Source organism: Bos grunniens, chromosome 27, assembly GCF_055505025.1.
Source record: "Bos grunniens cultivar Pamir isolate PY7600 chromosome 27, Bosgru_T2T1.0, whole genome shotgun sequence".
Taxonomy (NCBI): Eukaryota; Metazoa; Chordata; class Mammalia; order Artiodactyla; family Bovidae; genus Bos; species Bos grunniens.
The window spans coordinates 37,369,788-37,393,364 of NC_141191.1; the positions used below are offsets into that span (position 1 = coordinate 37,369,788).

General features: G+C 42.1%; 1 protein-coding gene and 1 long non-coding RNA gene across 12 annotated transcripts in view; one reads left to right on the plus strand and one right to left on the minus strand.

Annotated features, from left to right (window-relative positions):
- Nucleotides 1–23,577, minus strand: part of ZMAT4 (zinc finger matrin-type 4) — a 377,855-nt gene that overhangs the window by 153,868 nt on the left and 200,410 nt on the right. For 9 of the 11 annotated variants that reach the window (XM_086379836.1, XM_086379828.1, XM_086379827.1 and 6 more), the window contains exon 4: nucleotides 14,435–14,591. In XM_086379836.1, the coding sequence (XP_086235962.1) occupies nucleotides 14,435–14,591 (157 nt within the window). Of the gene's footprint in view, nucleotides 1–13,890; nucleotides 14,026–14,434; nucleotides 14,592–15,096; nucleotides 15,170–23,577 lie in introns of those variants that run through there. The other 2 variants (XM_086379833.1, XM_086379840.1) reach the window with 2 other exon arrangements.
- Nucleotides 15,560–20,483, plus strand: LOC147343809 (uncharacterized). Its single transcript, XR_015156045.1, has 3 exons — nucleotides 15,560–15,930; nucleotides 18,192–18,356; nucleotides 19,877–20,483. It is a non-coding gene; the product is annotated as an uncharacterized LOC147343809 (long non-coding RNA).

Sequence of the window (23,577 nt, forward strand, 5' to 3'; positions counted from 1 at the left end):
ATAAGAAAGATCAAGAAAAACATTGCCAAAGTTGGTTTTTGCTTCCCTGGCCCATTAGCATTCTTCGTCTATTAGTTTTACTGTCTAAAAGTGAAAGTCCAAGTATTAACATTTCATCCATTCTATTGATGGAAAAGCAAAATGAAGATGTAACGATTTGCACTCTGCACTAATCAAGATGTAATTACAGTACGAATTCACAAGGAGGCCTTTAACCCAGGACTCTTGCTTCCAACTAAGTGACTCCAACAGGTGGGACAAAGTGGCCATCACGCTTTCCAGTGACCCAGGGCTGTTGGCTTCCAAAGACCTTTGTATATTTCAGGTTCGAGAATAGCGCTTGGGACTCTGAGGTCATGTTTTTAGCCAGTATCACTAACAGTGGCTGTACTCCTTCAACATAGCCAACATTCTCTAGAAAAACTAGATGGATTAACAATTAAAACCACAAACTGTGTGCCCAACAGACCACAGAAGAAGGTCCCTTAACAGCAAACCCTAGACAAGAGAAGCCGCTTCTCTGAAGGCTGGTCATACAGTGAGAAAGCATGAAATGTTATCTCTCTGTTTTCAGATGGGGAAACTTGGTGTCTAGATCACATGATGATTTATAGCACAGGATAATCTGTAGAGAAACTGTCTATTTTCCTATAGACCACCTCCTGATAAGGAAAGGTGCTTTTCTACCACATTCCAGCAAGAGAGATAAGCCTGGAAGTATGATTTTTCCCACCCCCATGAGAGAAGGGGCACTGCATTTATCCTGGGTTGTCTGAGAGGTAAAAGGATCTGAATGTCAGAGAGGTGGGTCCCATGTCAGGACAGGAACTGCTACTTAGGGATTAGGAAAAAAGAGGGCTGTACATATGGATAGAGACTGGGGTGTCCAAGGTGGCTGGACCTCCCCTGGGAATGTTCCATAATGGGACTACGGTCATTGCTTCAAAAGCCTAGCTTGGCACAGAGGGATTGAAACCACCAAGGAAACGCATTGACCTGGAGGAAAACACCAGGCTAGAAGAGGAGAGACAAGTGAGACCCACATCTGGGAAAGCCCCAGGTCTTCATCTTGAACCCGTGGAAGCGAGAATCCAGCAGCCTCTTGGTGATCAGAAAGCTATCAGGCTGAGGGATCTTTGTGGGTCCCCCACATGTCTCTAGGGCCCTGTATGGCCCTAAAGAGAGGGTACCCCAAAGAATGACCAAGACTGGCCTTTTCCTCTAGCTTCAAGGCTAGAGGACACACGTCAGATAAATTGATTTCTTAAATATAAAGAAATACAATATTTATTGCACTCAAGTGCTAGCCAGTAATTCATACCCATTGCATCTGTTTATTGCAGAAACCAAGCTGAGTGTTAATCAAGAGTTTTAAGGCTGATTTTAAACTATATAGATATTTGAGAAGATAAGAGTACAGTTTGGGACATTTACGACCAATTATTTCAGGTAGAATGTTTACTGTACAAGTACCTTCTCAATCTCATCAAGCAGACGGTTTTAGGGTTCTTATCCTTAGTCGATTATGAAGAGTTGCCGCCCGAACATCTCTCGCTCATAGTTTCCTGAATCATGATGCATTCCATATACAGATGCTAAGACCTGAACATGTCTCCTACTGACCATTTCAGAGAAAGCACAGGAAATTGGTTATTTTATTGTTCTACTATATTCTTTCCTAAAAATGTGTCAAAGAACACTTTCTGGAATAAGGGTATAACCACATCATAAAAGCTGCTGATATCATCAACCATCTTCTACTGCTATTAGATTACCTAGAGGAGAAAAGTGAGTTTGGGATATTTAAAAAGATTTGTGAAAATTAGCTAGGCAGTAGCCTCATTGTCGAAATCTTTAATTCTATCTAATCATCAACCTGTTGTTTTATTGGCCATCAAATATAAAATAAAAAGACAGTAGCCTCAATCGAATCACTGTTCCAGGCCTCATATGATCCACTGTACAAAAGCATGGCCAAAAGAATTTGGCTCACCTCCCACTGCTAATTCATTCAAATCTAATTTCCCATAGAGAAGCCAACGACCTGACTGGTGCAATTTCTCCTGGTTCGATTTCTCCCTGATCACTCTCCAGACCAGGGAATGATCACCGCAAGAGAAGAGAAGCCTCTTTGCCACCCAGCAGTTTTATCACCTTGGACAAATAATTTCATCTCTCTAGGCCTTCATGTCCTCATCAGGAAGATGAGGTGGTTGAAATAATAACTGCTACGTGCCTTCCAGCTCTGTAATTCTGTAAATCTATTACTTGCTCTATTTGTAAACATTAGATAAGCCAAAGGCATCATCAGAACAAATGCATTGATCTGAAGACAATGCCTTAGAACATGGCAGCTTTCCTAATTTAAAAGAAAATGCACTGCTGTGAGGATCTGCCTGTTTGACAAACTATTGTTTTGCAATTATTAAAACAAGTATCCAGACAGGTTCTGCCAGGCAACCCAAATAACCTGATTCAGATGATAGAACTGCTGTGGTAAAGAAACTCTTCTATGCGTATATGAGGCACCAATTGGACCTGAAATGCATATATTATTCAAAACGTGAATTTATAAAAGTTTGAAAGAGATTCAGAATACCCTGATCTTTATTCATTCAACAGACAACTCAAAGAAGCAATTCGGTGTCTGCCATAGAAATGTATGGAAAAGTTCTGAAACTCTGTCTCTCCCAGTTTCAACAGGAAATAAGGAAAAAATAGAGACAAGCAACATGGTTTCAGAAGAGGAATATACGATATGCACACCCACACACGGGATAAGCAGAGCCCCCGCGATTGTTGGCTGTCTGTGTCTTTCCTCACAAGGTGGTTCACTGCTCCTACAAATGAGAAATTCTCTTTTTTTTTTTTTTTCTTGAGTTTCATCTTTTTAATTGACTGACATTTTTGTATAAATATCAGTCTTTGCATCTTTATTGCTTTCAATCATCTTAGTGACAGCTTTGGGGTTTGAACTGTGCTCTTCATTAGGTGAGCAAAAGTGTGTAGATCATTTTACGAAGCATTATTTATCGTCACGTAGAGATCAAGGGAAAAGCTTTAGACAATGCAGTCAGAAGTCCTGGGTTCTGACTTCCTTGGTGGTCCGGTAGTTAAAGAGCCGCCTTCCAAGGCAGGGGACAGAGGTTCGATCCTGGGTCTAGCAACTAGGATCACACGTGTCTCGGGGCTAGTAAGTTCGAGTGCTACAACTACCAAGCCTGCTCCACAACTAAGACCCGATGAAGCCAAAGAAATGAATAATTAAAAAAAAAAAGAAGAAGAGGAAGTCCTGAGCTTAAATTCCTATTGTGTATTTCATTATGACACCAGGCAATCAGCTTACCCTGTAGAGTTTCAACTTCCATCCACAAAATGCAGATAACACTAAGCTTTATATTTATTTTGAAGATTCAATGAAATGATGAAGGTGATGTTTCTGACATAATATCTTAACAACTATCAGTTATGATCATTGATTTTTCTCATGAGGTTAGATTCAGCCTGCTCAACTATAGTTTACCACACTGCAGGATCTCTAAAACATATTACATTTTATTTCGTGGTTGAGAGATGAACAGGTTTTTTCGAAAGTTTCATTTTATAAATGAAATGAATATAAAGGAACTTTTATCACATAGACATTTGATTCTTGCTATTCCTGGCAGTTATATTCTATAAACTCTCCAAGTGCACTGAATTAGCAAATATTGATCAAGTGTTCCTTGGAGGAATGTGAGGCTGTGGTCATATTCTGATCAACTGGTCAACATAGAATCTTTTTGTACATGTGCTTCTGTTTAAAGACACCTTCTTTCATGTATATTTTTGATTCACTAGCTTTTAACTCAAATCCACCATATTACAATGCATGCCTGAACAAAGCTTATCTAAACATACACATTTTCCCATAAGGCACATCAAAGCCTTCTCGCACTTAGAAGCCCTAGAGAGCATTCCAGCACTCTCCTGGGGAGCCATTTTAAATGGCAACATTTCCAATAAAAAGCACAAAAGTGCAAAATACTTGGCAGGAACTAGATTGTAAAAAAGGCATTTGTTTGCCATGTGAGAGTTGAAATTCAGAAGACAGAGTGTGGCCTTCGGCTGAGAACATACTCACAGGGCAACTCAAATGTTTTACCACTTTGTACACAATTGCACACATGGCCCATCAAACGCCATGAGTGTTGATTTTGCGGTTACAAAGAAATTTTAGTGAGTAGGTGCATTCACAGACAAAATCTTGCAAATACTGAGGGTTGTGTGTTTGTGTATAACTATATATATATATATTCTTTAAATACTTATGTTGTAGGGACTACAGTAAGTATTTTACATATACCTTCTCCTTTATTACAATAGTTACATAAACTCAATATCTCCATAATCTTACCAACATGCAATTGAGGGCTGAGGACTTTAATTGCAAAAGTTCACACAGATATAACCAGAATTTAAAGCTGAGTCTGATTCCAGGGCCTATATTTGTCTTATCCTTTATTCTTTGTTTCACCAAATTTGTTTTTTAAAATCAGACAAGTGGCCAGGCATGCCACTTCTTGTCAAATTGGAAAACCACTGCCTTTGATCATCACATTGACGTCAAATTTAAATAAGCAAGGTAACTCAAATTGAAAAGCAAGCTACAGATATTTAAATGGCTCTCGTTATTCTAATGCATTCTTCCAATTTTCAGTATTCTAACAAATATTCATTAAATGCCTACTAAGTGCCAATAAGTGTTGCACGTGCAGTCATCAACACAGAGATAATGCCAGGAGGCCTCTGGAGCACGTCAGACCATTCTCCATCCATCTCTTAAGGTTAAGATACATACACCACTACAGCAACTTCAAACTCTTACCGATCAAAAAATGAAAGAAAGGTTAAAGCTAAATGTGATGCCATTACCTGTCAAGCCAGTGATTTGGGGGCATTATATTAAAAAAAGCACTCAGTATCCTTTTTGGCTAAGAATGATGGATGTATTCATAAAAGCTTATGTGTGAAACAGTAACATTCAGGGACAATGTATCAAGCAGGATGGATTAGACTCTCCTGAAATAACAAACAGCCTCAAAGGACCGCAAAAAAGCCTTCTTTTTTTGCTCTTGCAAAATCTAATGTCGGTTGAATGGCCCTCTTCCATCTTGTAACCGCTCTTAAGACATCTACTCCATGAACTTCCCTGGAGCACCAGTGGTTAAGAACCTGCCTGCCAATGTAGGGGAAACAGGTTTGATCTTTGGTGTCCCACATGACCCAGGCCACCAAGCCACAACTACTGAAGCCCACGCACCCTAGAGCCCATCTTCAGCGACAAGAGAAGGGACCACAATGAGAAACCTGTGCACCTCACCTAAAGAGTAGCCCCGCCCACCACAACTAGGGAAAATCTGCACAGAGCAACCAAGAAAAACTGCAGACAAAATTAAGATGAATAAACTTTTTTAAAAAGTACATCTCTTTTCAATCATCTGAAAGTCTGGGGAAGGCAGAAGCAAACAGCGTTTGGATGAGCAAGGTCTCTGCCACAAATAACTATTCCTGATAATTCTGAAGATAATACCTTACCCCTCACCCATCAGAAAAAGACCCAGTTTTCCCCTAACTCAGTCTCTCCCATTAGGAAGCTCCCATAAGCCTCTTATCCTTCTCCATCAGAGGGCAGACAGACTGAAAACCACAATCACATAAAACTAACTAATCTGATCACATGGACCACAGCCTTGTCTAACTCAAAGAAATGATGAGCCATGCCACGTAGGGCCACCCAAGACAGACGGGTCATGGTGGAGAGGTCAGACAGAATGTGGTCCACTGGAGAGGGCATGGCAAACCACTTCAGTATTCTTGCCTTGAGAACCCCATGAATAGTATGAAAAGGCAAAATGATAGGATACTGAAAGATGAACTCCCCAGGTCAGTAGGTGCCCAATATGCTACTGGAGATCAGTGGAGAACTACCTCCAGGAAGAATGAAGAGACGGAGCCAAAGCAAAAACAACACCCAGCTGTGGATATGACTGGTGATGGAAGTAAAGCCCGATGCTGCAAAGAGCAATGTTGCATAGATAGGAATCTGGAATGTTAGGTCCATGAACTAAGGCAAATTGGAAGTGGTTGAACAGGAGATAGAAAGACTGAGTGTTGACATTTTAGGAATCAGTGAACTAAAATGGGTTGGAATGGGTGAATTTAACTCAGAAGACCATTATATCTACTGCTGTGGGCAAAAATCCCTTAGAAGAAATGGGGTAACCATCATAGTCAACAAAAGACTCCAAAATGCAGTACTTGGATGCAGTCTCAAAAACGACAGAATAATCTCTGCTCGTTTCCAAGGCAAACCATTCAATATCACAGTAATACCAGTCTGTGTCCCAACCAATAATGCTGAAGAAGCTTAAGTTAAACGGTTCTATTCAGACCTAAAAGAACTTCTAGAACTAACATCTAAAAAAGACGTGCTTTTCACTGTAGGGGACTGGAATGCAAAAGTAGGAAGTCAAGAAATACCTGGAGTAACAGGCAAGTTTGGCTTTGGAATACAGAATAAAGCAGCACAAAGGCTAACAGAGTTTTGCCAAGAGAATGCATTGGTCACAGCAAACATCTTCTTCCAACAACACAAGAGAACACTCTACACATGGACATAACCAGATGGTCAATACTGAAATCAGACTGATTATATTCTTTGCAGCCAAAGATGGAGAAGCTCTATACAGTCAGCAAAAATAAGACTGGGAGCTGACTGTGGCTCAGGTCATGAACTCCTTATTGCCAAATTCAGATCTAAACTGAAGAAAGTAGGGAAAACCACTAGACCATTCAGGTATCACCTAAATCAAATCCCTTACGATTATACAATGGAAGTGAGAAATAGATTCAAGGGATTAGATCTGATAGACAGAGTGCCTGAAGAACTATGGATGGCAGTTCCTGACACTGTACGGGAGGCAGGGATCTAGACTATCCCCAAGAAAAAGAAATGCAAAAAGGGAAAATGGTTATCTGAAGAGACCTTACAAATAGCTGTGAAAAGAAGAGAAAGGCAAAGGAGAAAAGGAAAGACTGTCCATTTGAATGCAGAGTTCCAAAGAACAGCAAGGAGAGATAAGAAAGGCTTCCTCAGTGATCAGTGCAAAGAAACAGAGGAAAATAAGAGAATGGGAAAGACTAGAGATCTCTTCAAGAAAATTAGAGATACCAAGGGAACATTTCATGCAAAGATGGGCTCAATAAAGGACAGAAATGGTATGGACCTAACAGAAGCAGAAGATATTAAGAGGTGGTAAGAATTCACAGAAGAACTATACAAAAAAGATCTTCATGACCCACATAATCACCATGGTGTGATCACTCACTTAGAGACAGACATCCTGGAATGCAAAGTCAAGTGGGCCTTAGGAAACATCACTACAAACAAAGCAAGTGGAGGTGATGGAATTCCAGTTGAGCTATTTCAAATCCTAAAAGCTGATGCTGTCAAAGTGCTGCACTAAGTATGCCAGCAAATTTGAAAAACTCAGCAGTGGCCACAGGACTGGAAAAGGTCAGTTTTCATTTCAATCCCAAAGAAAGGCAATGCCAAAGAATGCTCAAACTACCACACAATTGCACTCATCTCACACACTAGTAAAGTAATGCTCAAAATTATCCAAGCCAGGCTTCAACAGTACATGAACTGTGAACTTCCAGATGTTCAAGTTAGATTTAGAAAAGGCAGAGGAACCAGAGATCAAACTGCCAACATCCGCTGATCATCGAAAAAACAAGAGAGTTCCAGAAAAACATCTACTTCTGCTTTATTGAATATGCCAAAGCCTTTGATTGTGTGGATCACAACAAACTGTTGAAAATTCTGAAAGAGATGGGAATACCAGACCACCTGACCTGCCTCCTGAGAAATCTGTATCCAGGTCAAGAAGCAACAGTTGGAACTGGACATGGAACAACAGACTGGTTCCAAATCGGGAAAGGAGTATGTCAAGACTGTATATTTTTACCCTGCTTATTTAACTGACATGCAGAGACATCATGAGAAATGCCGGACTGGATGAAGCCCGAGCTGGAATCAAGATAGCTGGGAGAAATATCAATAACCTCAGATATGCAGATAACACCACCCTTATGGCAGAAAGCAAAGAAGAACTAAAGAGCCTCTTGATGAAAGTGAAAGAGGAGACTGAAAAAGTTGGCTGATCATGGCATCCAGTCCCATCACTTCATGGCAAATAGATGTGGAAAAAGTGGAAACAGTGACAGATTTTATTTTGGGGGGCTCCAAAATCACTGCAGATAATGACTGCAGCCATGAAATTAAAAGATGCTTGCTCCTTGGAAGAAAAGTTATGACCAACCTGCTGCTGCTGCTGCTAAGTGAGACCCCATAGATGGCAGCCCACCAGCCTCCCCCATCCCTGGAATTCTCCAGGCAAGAACACTGGAGTGGGTTGCTGTTTCCTTCTCCAATGCGTGAAAGTGAAAAGTGAAAGTGAAGTCGCTCAGTCGTGTCCGACTCTTAGTGACCCCATGGACTGCAGTCCACCAGGCTCCTCTGTCCATGGGATTTTCCAGGCAAGAGTACTGGAGTGGGGTGCCATTGCCTTCTCCAATGACCAGCCTAGAAAGCTTATTAAAAAGAAGAGACACTTTGCCAACAAAGGTCCGTCTAGTCAAAGCTATGGTTTTTCCAGTAGTCATGTTTGGATATGAGATCGGACCATAAAGAAAGCTGAGCACCAAAGAATTGATGCTTTTGAACTGTGGTGTTGGAGAAGACTCTTGAGAGTCTGTTGGACTGCAAGGAGATCCAACCAGTCCTTCCTGACTGGCAAGAAATCAGGAATTAGGGAATTCAAATTTCCTAAAGGAAATCAGTCCTGAATATGCATTGGCAGGACTGATGCTGAAGCTGAAACTCCAATACTTTGGCCACCTGATGTGAAGAACTGACTCATTTGAAAAGCCCCTGATGCTGGGAAAGATTGAAGGTGGGAGGAGAAGGGGCAACAGAGGATGAGATGGTTGGATGGCATCACCAACTCTGTGGACATGAGTCTGAGTAAACTCCAGGAGTTGGTGATGGACAGGGAGGCCTGGTGTGCTGCAGTCCATGGGGTCGCAAAGAGTGAGACATGACTGAGCCACTGAACTGATATTGATAGAGTATCATATCAGATCAGATCAGTCACTCAGTCATGTCCGACTCTGCGACCCCATGAATCGCAGCACCCCAGGCCTCCCTGTCCATCACCAGCTCCCGGAGTTCACTCAAACTAACATCCATCGAGTCAGTGATGCCATCCAGCCATCTCATCCTCTGTCATCCCCTTCTCCACCTGCCCCCAATCCCTCCCAGCATCAGAGTCTTTTCCAAAGAGTCAACTCTTCGCATGAGGTAGCCAAAGTACTGGACTTTCAGCTTTAGCATCATTCCTTCCAAAGAACACCCAGGGCTGATCTCCTTCAGAATGGACTGGTTGGATCTCCTTGCAGTCCAAGGGACTCTCAAGAGTCTTCTCCAACACCACAGTTCAAAAGCATCAATTTTTCGGTGCTCAGCCTTCTTCACAGTCCAACTCTCACATCCATACATGACCACAGGAAAAACCATAGCCTTGACTAGACGGACCTTTGTTGGCAAAGTAATGTCTCTGCTTTTGAATATGCTATCTAGGTTGGTCATAACTTTCCTTCCAAGGAGTAAGCATCTTTTAATTTCATGGCTGCAGTCACCATCTGCAGTGATTTTGGAGCCTCAAAAAATAAAGTCTGACACTGTTTCCACTGTTTCCCCATCTATTTCCCATGAAGTGATGGGATCGGATGCCATGATCTTTGTTTTCTGAATGTTAAGCTTTAAGTCAACTTTTGCACTCTCCACTTCCACTTTCATCAAGAGGCTTTTGAGTTCCTCTTCACTTTCTGCCATAAGGGTGGTGTCATCTGCATATCTGAGGTTATTGATATTTCTCCCAGCAATCTTGATTCCAGCTTGTGTTTCTTCCAGTCCAGCATTTCTCATGATGTACTCTGCACATAAGTTATATAAACAGGGTGACAATATACAGCCTTGACATACTCCTTTTCCTATTTGGAACCAGTCTGTTGTTCCATGTCCAGTTCTAACTGTTGCTTCCTGACCTGCATACAAATTTCTCAAGAGGCAGATCAGGTGGTCTGGTATTCCCATCTCTTGAAGAATTTTCCACAGTTTCTTGTGATCCACACAGTCAAAGGCTTTGGCATAGTCAATAAAGCAGAAATAGATGTTTTTCTGGAACTTTCTTGCTTTTTCTATGATCCAGTGGATGTTTGATCTCTGGTTCCTCTGCCTTTTCTAAAACCAGCTTGAACATCAGGAAGTTCACGGTTCACATATTGCTGACAGTATGTGTGATCTCAAATCTCACTTTGATTAATGGCAGACAGTGGGAAATACCTGTAGTTGAAAGTTTTTGTTTTATGCTTCAAGGGGACATGGTTTGGGTCTGCTTGGAGATGGACCTTTCTGGAGTGAGTTCTCTGAACAGAGCGGGGGGACTGGCCCAGGAGAGGGGAGGAGTGCAGGAGCTGGGGGACCTGGGGAGCACTGAAAATGCCGTCTAGGCTGACCATGTAATCTAGCAACTTAAAACGTCCTCTGGGCTAATGTTACAATGGTAGAACCCCCCTCAGGAAGTGCCCTGCAAAGTGTCCCAGCCTCTGCTTCAGCAGCCCCTCATCTCTGGACACACATTCCACCTCTAAGTGTCTCTGAATACTCAGATTTCCCTGGTGTCCAGGGGTTAAGGCTCTTCACTTCCAACGCAAAGGACCCAGGTTCAATCCCTGGTCAGGGACCCCACAAGCTGCATGTCATGGCCAAAAAATAAAAACAAATATCTCTGAATATGTGATACTTACCAGAGCTCAGATCTAGACCCCTAATTTCTACCTACTCATATCTTTTAAACCCAAGCACACACATGCATGATGCACATTCACACGCACACACAGAAGCATTCTCTCTTTCCCATGACAGCCTTCCCAGTAATCTCTATTCCATACTCAACAGCATCACTTCCTTTCCTCCCCCTCCAGTGAGAGGATCCCCATGCTCTTCACTGCTGGCCTCTATTCTCTGGGTCACCTCCAGAAGCTTCCCACAATGTGGCAGTGACAGGGCAGCCTCTACCTAGCCTCCGATCTAGGCAAGACCTCTACACTAAGGTCTGTCAACCCTTGGAGAACATGGTGAGTTTGTAGTCTCCTCATGTTCTCATCTTACAGAAAGAAAAGCATGAACTAGAGCAGAGATTCCAAAACACACTGGGTTTTGTCCTTAGCGGCGCCTCCAAGCATTTCAGACATCCTAGTAAACACACACCCATTTGAAAAAAGCAACTCAAACGCCAGCTAATTCTGCAGGATCCTCAGCTGATGTCTGATAAAAGTGCATCCTGAGTAGGAGGAAAGGTGATGGTTCCCAGACACCAACTGCTCACCTTCACCACATAGAATAGCTCTGCGAAGTAATGAATCATGCTTTATTCAGTTATTCCCACTCAGAAGTCACCACCATTCAGGAGCCTGTTACTTATGGAGGGGAATCTCCAGGAACCTACCTGAGGAGGGAGATTGCTTCTGAGTTCAGTTGGCTGGGTTTTTAATGTTCTGTGTTTTCCTTCTGTTTTCATTGTAGAAGTGATGTCCAGCCACCCTGGTGGATTAGACAGAGCAGTTCCTAGATGGGCAGAGGGCAGCCCCAGCCACAGCTTCAGGCAGTGCTGCTGGGTTCAGCTACAGGCAGTAAAGGCTGTCCTGACGCCATTCAAGGATCTGAAGGAGCTTCACTCAGGGGCTCAGGAAGTCCGTGTCCTGAGTGTTCTTTTCTGCTGCCTCTTGGTCCTTATCCTCTGTTTACAGTAACTGAATTTGTGCTAGAGACCAAGCCTCAACCTCTAACCTAGATATGGGAGCCAGGTTCTTGCTATGTTCCTGTATGGTTTCCAGCCCAGGGCTCTGGTTGAAAATGATTGTGCCTTGCCATGCTCTTGGATTTCCCCGGTGGCTCAGATGGTAAAGAATCTGCCTGTAATGTGGGAAACCCAGGTTTAATACGTGGGTCGGAGAGATCCCCTAGAGGAGGAAATGGCAACCCACTCCAGTATTCTTGCCTGGAGAATCCCATGGACAGAGGAGCCTGGCAGGCTACCGCCCACGGAGTTGCAAAGAGTTGGACACAACTGAGCAACTAACCTTTCTGCCATGCTCTTAACAGTCCTTCCTTTCCCCAGAACCTCAGGACTGCAGCCAGGGCTCTGCTACCATTTGCCTGACTCTCCTGATGCTGGTACCCTGCTTAGTCTCAGGATGATCTTGGTACTCCGAATCCCCACCACTGGAGTCCACCCTCCTCCCAGGCCCTCCATCCTTGTCCTGTGCCCTGGGAAACAATGCCTGCCCTCTGCTTACACGTATACCTAATGACTCACCTCCCTCTAGGAGGGTAATTTGTTTCATTTGCTCCCTGATGGCAGTTGGGTCAACATCAATGTCAGCCCAGGGAACCAATGTAGCTCCCCAGGCTCTTCAATTCTGTCTGGAGTTAACACATTCTAAGATCCTTTCTGCTCAAAGCAGCTTTGGAGGAGAATGGATGAGATGTGAAGCTGCAGAAAGGGGATGTGCAGCTTCAGGACCCGAAGCTAGATGAGAAATGGAGATGCTGGGAAAAGAAAACGACATCTCTTTCCCCAGCCCGAGCTAAGTGCTGTGAGTGCTCCCTACCCCCCAATCCACCCCTAGTCCCCGCTCCCCACCCAGCAACTCGATGTCTGTCACAGTGAGGACTGGGATAGCTCTGTGAACTCCAGAACTAAGTCATTAAGTATACACTGCAGTTTCCATATTTTAGATTGTTTCCCCTTGGAACATATAGACGGCAACTAACAAATTACCCCCAAGTTATATTTACCAGCTTTGAGGGTAACTCAGAGAGACAAAATGGTGCTTGGCTATCTTAAGGATGTGCTGAAATTCACAAAGACCTATTTTTTGCCAGGTGGTGATTCTTCTTTACAGAAATAATAACTCCCACTTGCTAATTGATGTGATAAACGAAGACAGAGCCTCTCCTCTTCCATCACTACCTCCAAAATTAAATTTAACAGCAATACTCTGCTTAGGCAGGGAGAACAAATGGGCTAGTTACTCATTCATGGAGAACAGGTAAAAATTTTCCAGTGGCTGTTTCTTTGAAGTGTCTATTTTAAGAGATTTGAGGGGGAGTAGGTTACAAGGTGAGTATCCAACCTTTCAGAGAGCAAAAATCAGGAGTTTCAACCAAGTGCCTGCTTATCAAATGTCAATACAGACAGTGTACCTCAATCAAGCTGAGCTTTCTTCCAATTCCAAGTGCTTTCCAGCCATCCTATATCTGAATGTCACAGCTACCTTTACAAAAACAATATTCTTCAGTTCAAGTAAGTAGAAAAATACAGTGAAAAGATTCCCTACTAGTCTTTAGGTAAAAGCAGATATTTTTCTTAAGAAAAACACCGGTGAGAATAAAAGCCAAGTATTGTTTTAGATTCTCTTCAATTTCCAAAATACCATTTAAAAAATAATTACACCCACGATTTATGCATGATTCATTAGGCAGGCAGCTCCAATGCACAGCTCCATTGTAATTGCACTGAAAATGTCGACATCATGAAATATACCCTCAACTTCTTGAGATTATCACCTATTCTAGTAACATCTTTGCTACCATGTAAATCTTGCCCTAATAGTCTGTCCTCATTAAACAATGATAGTATTTCAGTTCTATGATTGGATAGACTTCTGAAGAAATTTTTTGTTACTTCTGAATAATTAGAAGGTCAAACACTCTATGACTGATATTTAAACCTTTTATCGTGAAAGTTAATAGGCTTGAATCACAAAATCCCCCAAGAAGATGACTGGAATGTTACCTGGGGTGGGGTGGGTGGGGAGAAGGCACACCATGGTTGTCAGCAAATAAAAGTGTTTCTGAAGACAAAAAATGGTACAGATGAACCAGTCTGCAGGAGGGAATCAATAATATACAGTACACTATCCGTCACCTCTGCTGATTACAGACCAAAGTCAGAAAAGACAGCATTCCTTACATAATAGATAACCTTACATAACATATAATAAATATGATAGGCAACATCTTGCAGGATAGAAACAAAAGATGCAAACTGCTGAATCACATATCTGAAGGGGCCAAGTTGAGAGGACCAGCACCTGGATTTAATAGTCTTACAACTGCAAGTTCCACTGGGCGACCTGCCCATCCCTTTAGCTTTGAAGGGCATCCACTCTGATCTGGCAGCCACCCCTGAAGAGGCAGCCTGATGCACGGGCCAGGCACTGGAGGTCGGGGTCTCCCCACCACCACCATTCAGACACCTACCTGTGGTCTTTAACGGGGTTTTCTCTCCTAGCAACAGTTTTAACCTTTTGGCGTGGATTTTGCCTTGATAATGTGAGTCAGCCACCACCGCGGAGGTGAAGGACATGTTACAGAGGGTACAGCATTTGTTTTTATCCACCATATCAGCATCATTTCCCTGTGTGTGAGAGAGAGAGAGATCGAAAGAATATTAGAGCACCCCAAGGCTTCCAATGTCTTTGTTCCACTCCGTTCTGTTGCACATGAAACTCACATGAGTCTTTTTCCTGTCTTTTTTCTTTCTTTTTAAAGCATTGCATTGAGTATTATTCCATGTGGGATTTAGAGACGAAAACTTAGTTTACCCACATTATGTAATGTAACTTCATTATAAAATGAGGGTTTTATACTTAGTATTGTTAATATTAACTATCAAAAAATTGGTTAATATTCATTGGGCAAGTTAGTTAATATTGTTGAGAAGATTGAAATAGTCAATCCATATAACAGGAGTTAATCCAATGCCTGGAAATAGTAATCAACACATATTAGGTTCTACTATTAAATCATTTTAATTTTGGCCTGATCATTAATGTTATCAGACTAGAACTGATTGTGTGTGTGTGTGTGGTTATTTGCTTAGTTGTGTCCGACTCTTTGCAACCCCATAGACTGTAACCCACCAGGCCCCTCCATCCATGGGATTCTCCAGGAAAGAACACTGAAGCGGGTTGCCATTTCCTTCTCCAAAAGGAACTATAGAAAGAAAGAACGTGAAGTCACTCGGTTGTGTCCGACTCTTTGTGACCCCATGGACTGTAGCCTACCAGGCTCCTCCACCCATGGAATTTTCCAGGCAAGAGTACTGGAGTGGGGTGCCATTTCCTTCTCTGAGAACCGATTATATTCTTAGTTACTTATTGGCTAGTTTTTGATCCATTCTACACAGTGCTTATCTGTACTTTCTCCATGTTCATCAAACTATCTCCTCATTTGACACAATTTTAGTCAATGGCTTTATGCTCTATATCGTTGAAAATTTTGTGGTCATCAATCAGATGAGCTCAAGATTTTTTCCTTATAAATAGTATCTCTGCGCAGTCACTTCACTGCTCATCATTTTTCAAAAGGCATCTTAAAGCTGAGGCAATAGTTGTTCAATTAAGCAAGTGTTTACTAGTCTACTCTCTGTTTCTCGTTTCTTTTTTTTTTTTTTTTGGCCATAAATAAATTCTCAGCCTTGGAAAGAAGTAGCCTCTTCCTTTTTCTTGAAATGTCTGTTTTGTCCTTGCTCTGCAATCTATTATTTCCTACATGATAAACATCACCAAAACTTTCTCAGTGACCAACTTCAACCTCTATTTAATAGGGACCACGACTGCCAGGCACTAGCAACACCGCACAGAGGGGTGAATATGAGCTACCTGCAGAAAAACAAGGCCCACAACGGTGAGAACACATTGGATCTGGTTCCAGGAGGAAAAGGTTCTCTCGTTGCATCTGTATCATGCATCAAAGTAAGTAAAATACCAGAGTTCACAGGGCCTGAATTATTTAGCAGAAATTATCATTTGGCATTCAGCTCTGCTTTGACACACTTTAGCCTCACCAGGATACGTGGCCCCATGTTCAAGATTTTTTTTTTAAAGATTTCTTTAAGGAATCCAATATTTATCAAAATGAACTTGAGTCTATCATAAAGCTATGGTGACCATGCTGGCTGAATTTTCCAGGAGAGTTTGCATCATTTTCCTTTTCTTCAAGACAGGTGATTCATTAACTGCTGCACGAAATACTTAAATCCAGCTTGATTTTTATTCCTCTGTAAGACTTCATGAAAATGAATAATGATTTGGGAAAAAATAAATCCTTTGTCAGACCATGTGACCTGGAGATTGTGCCCACAGGTCATCAATTACCTATATTCTGCAAGGGGAAGATTAATTCACAGGCTCCCCTCATGCCTAGTTAGAAATTGAGGGTAAAGAGGACTCTCAGATAAGGAGTTAATCTATTCCTTAATGGAATGGTAGGAGCAAAGCATCTCTTTGTTAAAAGAGCAGCCATGGGTGAGTATCTGGCCTCACAAAAGCCCCTTCTCCTATTCCTGGCAGACCCCAAAGAATGCAATTTAAAATGGCATGGGGACAAGGATGAAGGTGGGGGTGGGACAGAGAAAGGGAATTCTGTATTTTTCTGCACAACAGTAAGATGTCCAGAGTGATGGAGAGCATTGCCTTGCATATTTTGTGGCAGTTAAAAAACTAACACTTTACTTCTTAAGTCATCTATTGGCAATAGCACTGATCATTTGCACTCAGTCTTGGGAGGAGTGTGAGTGTGTGTGTGAGTGTGTGTGTGTGTGTGTTCCCGGAGGCTGGAGTGCAGTTCAGGGTTGGGGGAAGGGAGAGACTCCATAAAAGTCTCTGAGATTTGGAATCCTACCTATAGCCATTTATTAGCTTGACCTTGCAAGCATGCTCAGTCACATACAACTCTTTGAGACTCCATGGACTGTAGCTTGCCAGGCTCCTCTGTCCATGAGATTTCCCAGGCAAGAATACTGGAGTGGGTTGCCATTTCCTTCTCCAGGGGATCTTCTCAACCCAGAGACTGAATCCGCATCTCCTGCATTGGCAGGCAGATTCTTTACCACTGAGCCACCTGGGAATGGGAGCATAAATTAAATCTTAGAATCTATCCAAGACCAATATCACATTTTAAAAGTGAGATTTAAGGAAATGTATTGCTAGACGTGAGGGTGGGGAGTCCATGAAAGGAAATGGATTCTATGGAGAGAGGATGGGCCTCCCAAAAGGGGTCTCTCCCAGCGAGGCACAAACCTCAGGACACCTGGGTAGGTTCTGAGGCTGGACCCACCAAGTGTATCCCTGCTGAGCGCTTCAAGCTGAGGTGCTTTGAGTTTCCTCATCAGTAAAAATTCAAAGAGGGACTTCCCTAGAGGTCCAGTGGTTAGGACTCCACACTTCCACTGTAGGGGGCATGGGTTCAATTCCCGGTCGGGGAACTAAGATTCTGCATGACATAAGGCATGGCCCAAAATTTTTTTTAATTTACAAAAAATTAAAAAAGAAAAGCTTTTAAAAACAAAAAGAAGTCATAGACACTTGAACCCCTTTGTGTGGTCTGCTGTGGAGCTGACTGAACCAGGCAAGAAAGGGGAGACTTGGTTTCCTGGCATCTGTGTCTCTAAGCAGGCCCAGGACATGCCCCAGGCCCATGATGGGGCAGAGCCAAGAAGACCAGGAAACACAAATCAGGGAGTTGCTGAAGGGGTCTAGCCCAGTGAGTGAGCAGTGGACAGCCCGGGAGGATTGAGAGCCCTAACTGACACTTTCCCACTCTGTGTCAGGGAATATTGGTCTGATGTTTAAAGGGACAAAAGGAGAAGGTTGTCAAGGTGAGAGTGGTTGCTTGGATTGCCCATTTTTACCTACTTATGCATAATATGGGCTCAAGCATCTCATTTTTCTTAAAATGAAGCACACGATCATAAGCTAAAGCTTAACTCACAATCCACACCTATTTAGAATCTGTGCATCCCTTACGCCACTTCTAGCAAAATCACCAGCTGAACCTGGGCTCAGGAACTAGTCCCTATCTCCCTGGAGCTCTAAGGTGGAGACATCCCTACAGAAAGGGGCTGCCATCATTGTATGAAGTGTATTCAGATCGAGTTTCCAAGGCAAAGAACAGCCCTTAAACTGGATAATGACTAGTGGGTTTATGGTATTCATTCATTCAACACATTTTTCAGGACCCCCTAAATATGTGCGATGCTGTGCTAGAAGAATAAAACTCCACTCTCTGTTATTAAAGAGGTTGAGACCAGGGGAACTGGAGAAAGCAGGCACAAAATGAAAGGAAAACATTATAATCAAAGAAATACAGTCTCCTGTTGGAACCATGCTCTCCCAATTAGGTAAGCTTAAAAGACCAGTCATGTAAATGAGCCTATTTGTGTGGATTTTCATCTTCAAGTCTTCTCTTGCCTGGTACATCCTTCTTCATCACTGCTTATCTAATCTGGTCTACCCAAAACCTTTATCATGGCTCAGTTTAACCATCACTTTCTTGAGATGAAGCTTCTTCTGTCTCCCATCCTGAAGAAGTTGACAGGGGCCTTGGGGTCTTCCATGTGTCCCGTATATGCCTCTTTTATAATAGAACACTGAATTCTGACATGTATTTTTTTCATATTTGTTCCCCTCAAGAGGAACAAGGAAATAGCTAAAGTTAAGGAAATTTTTTCATTAATACCGGGGCCTCAGGTCCTAGTACAATGCTTGCCACACAGTAGGACATGCAGGTGTTTATTGAATGAACACAGGAGTTGAAGGTTGGTTTGTGGGATTACTAAATTGCATGCCATAAAAAGACAAAACAGGAAGACAGGTAACACAAGGAGGCCTATGGTCAGCCAGGAAGCTGGCCAGGAAGAGAACCAGAGTTTTCAACAATTTGTAAACTAACTTGAGGTTTCAACTAGGGGAACATTTTCCCAAAAGGTATGGTCATTTCATCATGGTTTTAATATGCATTCTTAGATTTCTGCTCTGCTGTATCAATCTCATGAGATTCTTAGATTTCTATTCAATCTCATTCATACCATCATAGACAAGAATCAAAGAATAAGACAAGCAGAGAACCAACTGTTATGCAAGAAGATATCATGGAAGGCAGTTATGCCATCATTACAGAAGAGGGACCAAGAAAGTTTAGGTGTCTGATCATACAAGGGCTGTTATGCCCTGAGAAGTCGGACAGCTTTTTGAGGTCCATAGGACATCTTTTATGGGATATTTTACTAAGGGGGTCAATGTAACTTACACAATGTCACCAACTCTGATTCCTCGAATGACCCCAGTGGAGATGCAACTATCCAGAGAGAATCTCAACATTAACCAAGGTCCTGGAATGTACCAGAATTTAGTTGTGTATTTCTGGCTATCTAGATCCCAGATTAAATGCTGCTTGCAACTACAGATCACATCATTGTTACTGGAGTCTCTCACTGTCCCAAAAGCCCTGCTGTTCTATAGCTCAGGGGAGAAATTCCATAAAGGTTGATGAACTGATGTCAGAGATCACATTTAAAGTTTCTGACTTAACAAATTGAGAATGGCCCTAAGCTACTAAGTAAATAAAGGGGAATCCAAGATTGTTTTTATAAAATATGGATTTCAATCAGAAGGCAAATATTCGGTCTGACTTTTTCAATGCAGTGTCCACATGACTGAAAGAAAAAAAAAGCGTGTGGAACATCCTAAGACCACTTATTCAAAGCATTTCACAAAGTTAAGAAGTTTTCTGAAGAATTCCAACCTCATGAAAAACCCTGACTGACTCAGCCAAAAATCTAGTTTTGAAATTCCATTTTATTTTATCATAAGCTTTTTTTTTTCCACTCCATTCAAATAACTGTCTTCATTCTTCTTTCAGTTCAGTTCACTCGCTCAGTCGTGTCCGACTCTTTGCGACCCCATGAATCGCAGCACGCCAGGCCTCCCTGTCCATCACCAGCTCCCGGAGTTCACCCAGACTCACGTCCATCGAGTCAGTGATGCCATCCAGCCATCTCATCCTCTGTCGTCCCCTTCTCCTCCTGCCCCCAATCCTTCCCAGCATCAGAGTCTTTTCCAATGAGTCAACTCTTCGCATGAGGTGGCCAAAGGACTGGAGTTTCAGCGTTAGCATCATTCCTTCCAAAGAAATCCCAGGGCTGATCTCCTTCAGAATGGACTGGTTGGATCTCCTTGCAGTCCAAGGGACTCTCAAGAGTCTTCTTCAACACCACAGTTCAAAAGCATCAATTCTTCGGTGCTCAGCCTTCTTCACAGTCCAACTCTCACATCCATACATGACCACAGGAAAAACCATAGCCTTGACTAGACGGACCTTTGTTGGCAAAGTAATGTCTCTGCTTTTGAATATGCTATCTAGGTTGGTCATAACTTTCCTTCCAAGGAGTAAACGTCTTTTAATTTCATGGCTGCAGTCACCATCTGCAGTGATTTTGGAGCCCCAAAAAATAAAGTCTGACACTGTTTCCACTGTTTCCCCATCTATTTCCCATGAAGTGATGGGACCGGATGCCATAATCTTCGTTTTCTGAATGTTGAGCTTTAAGCCAACTTTTTCACTCTCCACTTCCACTTTCATCAAGAGGCTTTTTAGTTCCTCTTCACTTTCTGCCATAAGGGTGGTGTCATCTGCATATCTGAGGTTATTGATATTTCTCCCGGCAATCTTGATTCCAGCTTGTGCTTCTTCCAGTCCAGCATTTCTCATAATGTACTCTGCATATAAGTTAAATAAGCAGGGTGACAATATACAGCCTTGACGAACTCCTTTTCCTATTTGGAACCAGTCTGTTGTTCCATGTCCAGTTCTAACTGTTGCTTCCTGACCTGCATACAAATTTCTCAAGAGGCAGATCAGGTGGTCTGGTATTCCCATCTCTTGAAGAATTTTCCACAGTTTATTATGATCCACACAGTCAAAGGCTTTTTCTGGAACTCTCTTGCTTTTTCCATGATCCAGCAGATGTTGGCAATTTGATCTCATCTCACTCAAATTGCACTCATCTCACATGCTAGTAAAGTAATGCTCAAAATTCTCCAAGCCAGGCTTCATTCTTCTTTAGGTAAATGTAAAAAGCCTAAGAGAAAGACTTTTGTTTCAGAACGTCAGAGTGAGGAATCCTGTGACATTGTTCCCCAGCAAAACAGCTATAAATGGTGCAAGTTATTTGTTTAAAAAATTATTCAAAGTCTTTGAAAATTATCCTAAAAGTAAATACCACATTAAAATATTTTTTCAGGAAAACATACTAACTCTAAGTAAGAACAGTGAAAGTTCCATGGCACTACAGAGACAACCCTTGCTCTCCCTCTGGACTCCCCAGCTCAGCATGATGGCAGCTCCACTCCACTGTGTGTGGTCAAGAAATTAGGGCTTCCTTTCCCATCAGCTCCCAGTTAGGAGATATCAGGAAGAGCAGGCCACTAACCTGAACTGCATCCCCTTCAGCTCCAAGATGCAGAAACTAAATTCCCAGCAAAGCAACCCAGAGATCAGGTACTCTCTCCCTTCACTCTTATTCGTAGGACAGAAGCTCCATCCCCCACACAGCTGGTCCAGAATATTGGAACCGTGATCTGATGTGCCCCAGTTTGCTTGTCGGACAAAGGTTCTGTGCCTGGGAAACAAGCTAAGAAGACCAGAGGCTGCCACCTCAGCCCAGATAATGAAGCAGAGCAGTCGCTCTGAGAAAAGCAGTGGCTCAGAGATTTTTCCATAAAAACAGAGGGGAAATGAGGTACTATAAGAACAGAGAGATGCTAAGCTATCCCCAGAGGAACAGACTGTGTTTGAATAGAGTGTGGGAAGGTTTAAGCATAAGGATGCTCTCAAGAGCAATGGCGGTTTTGGTGGTAAGCAATTAAGAAATAGCCGATGGCTCCATCAGAGCAACAAGCTAGTTTACCAGAGAGAACCAGAGAAAGAGACAGCTAAGGCCAGCCTTCTCATTGTCAGAACAAACTGCAAAGACTTGCCTTAAAAACGAATGATACAAAAGGGACTAAATTTAATCAGATCAGCATTTATATCTTAGAGTACTGGTAGAAACAACAGAGCAATCATCCAGCAACAAGCAGAGCCTAAGAGCTAGGTATGATTCCAGTAGAGGGAGACAGCTTAACAGAGGAGACCAGGGAAAGAGACAGTCCACTGGAGTCCTGCAAAACCCACCGTCAGCCCACAATGACTGTGCACTCTCCTAAGGATGTTCCTCTGAGGAATCTGCAACTACATATAGTTGGGGAAAGGGATATAATTAAAATAATCTAGTAAAGACACTGGACAAATAAATAAGCAATCTACAACAAAAACAAGTTCAAGAGAGTGGGAGAATCAGTTTCCAACATTGCTACATTACCTAAAATATCCAGTTTCCAACAACAATAAAAATTACAAAGTAGGCAAAAAAAAAAGAAGAAAAATGTAACACATTTACAAGGGAAAAAAAGACAACAAAAAGATGGTCCAGATATTAAGTTTATCTGGCAAAGACTTCAAAACAACACCATAGATTTCAATTACTGATGTGTTCAGAGAATTAAAGGGAATCATACTTAAATAATGGAATGTATGATGCCAATATGCTGTAAAATAGAGAATATCACTAAAGAAATAGAAATAATGAAAAATAAAATGGATATTCTGGAGTAAAAAGTACAGTGACTGAAATTAAAACTTCATTAGAGAGACTCATCAGTAGTTTTGAGCTTGCATAAGAAAGAATCACTGGTTTTGAAGACCGAAAAAAAAAAATAGAGATTATGCAATTCAGAAAAGAAAGAAAAACAAGAATGAAAAAAAAAAAATGAAGACTATCCTAGAGAAATGTAGAACACCATTAATCACACCAACATATGCACTTAATTATAATACCAGGAGAATAGAAAGAGAATGGAGGAGAAAAACATATTAAAAAATATTGATTGAAAACTTCCCAAATTTAAAGAAAAATATTCGCATACACTTCCAAGAAGTTTAACAAAACTCAAGTAGGATAAGCAGAAAATGATCCGCATCACAATACATCATAGTACAAAAACACTGAAAGCCAAAAACAGAAATTTTTGAAGCAACAAAGAAATGCAGCTCACTACACACAAGGCAATCACAACAAGATAAACAGATGATTTCTCATCAGAAACAGTGAAGATCAGAAGACAGTGTGATGACATACTCAGAAGGCTGAAAGAAAAAAAAAAAATCTACCGACCAAGAATCTTATGTCCAGCAAAACATCCTTTCAAAATTTAAGGTCAAATAAAGGCATCCAGAGATTTTTTTTAAAAACTGAATTTGTTACTAGCAGATTCACACTACTGCTAAGTCACTTCAGTCGTGTCTGACTCTGTGTGACCCCATAGACAGCAGCCCACCAGGCTCCCCCGTCCCTGGGATTCTCAAGGCAAGAACACTGGAGTGGGTTGCCATTTCCTTCTCCAATGCATGAAAGTGAAAAGTGAAAGTGAACTCGCTCGGTCGTGTCTGACTCTCAGTGACCCCATGAACTGCAGCCTACCAGGCTCCTCCACCCATGGGATTTGCCAGGCAAGAGTACTGGA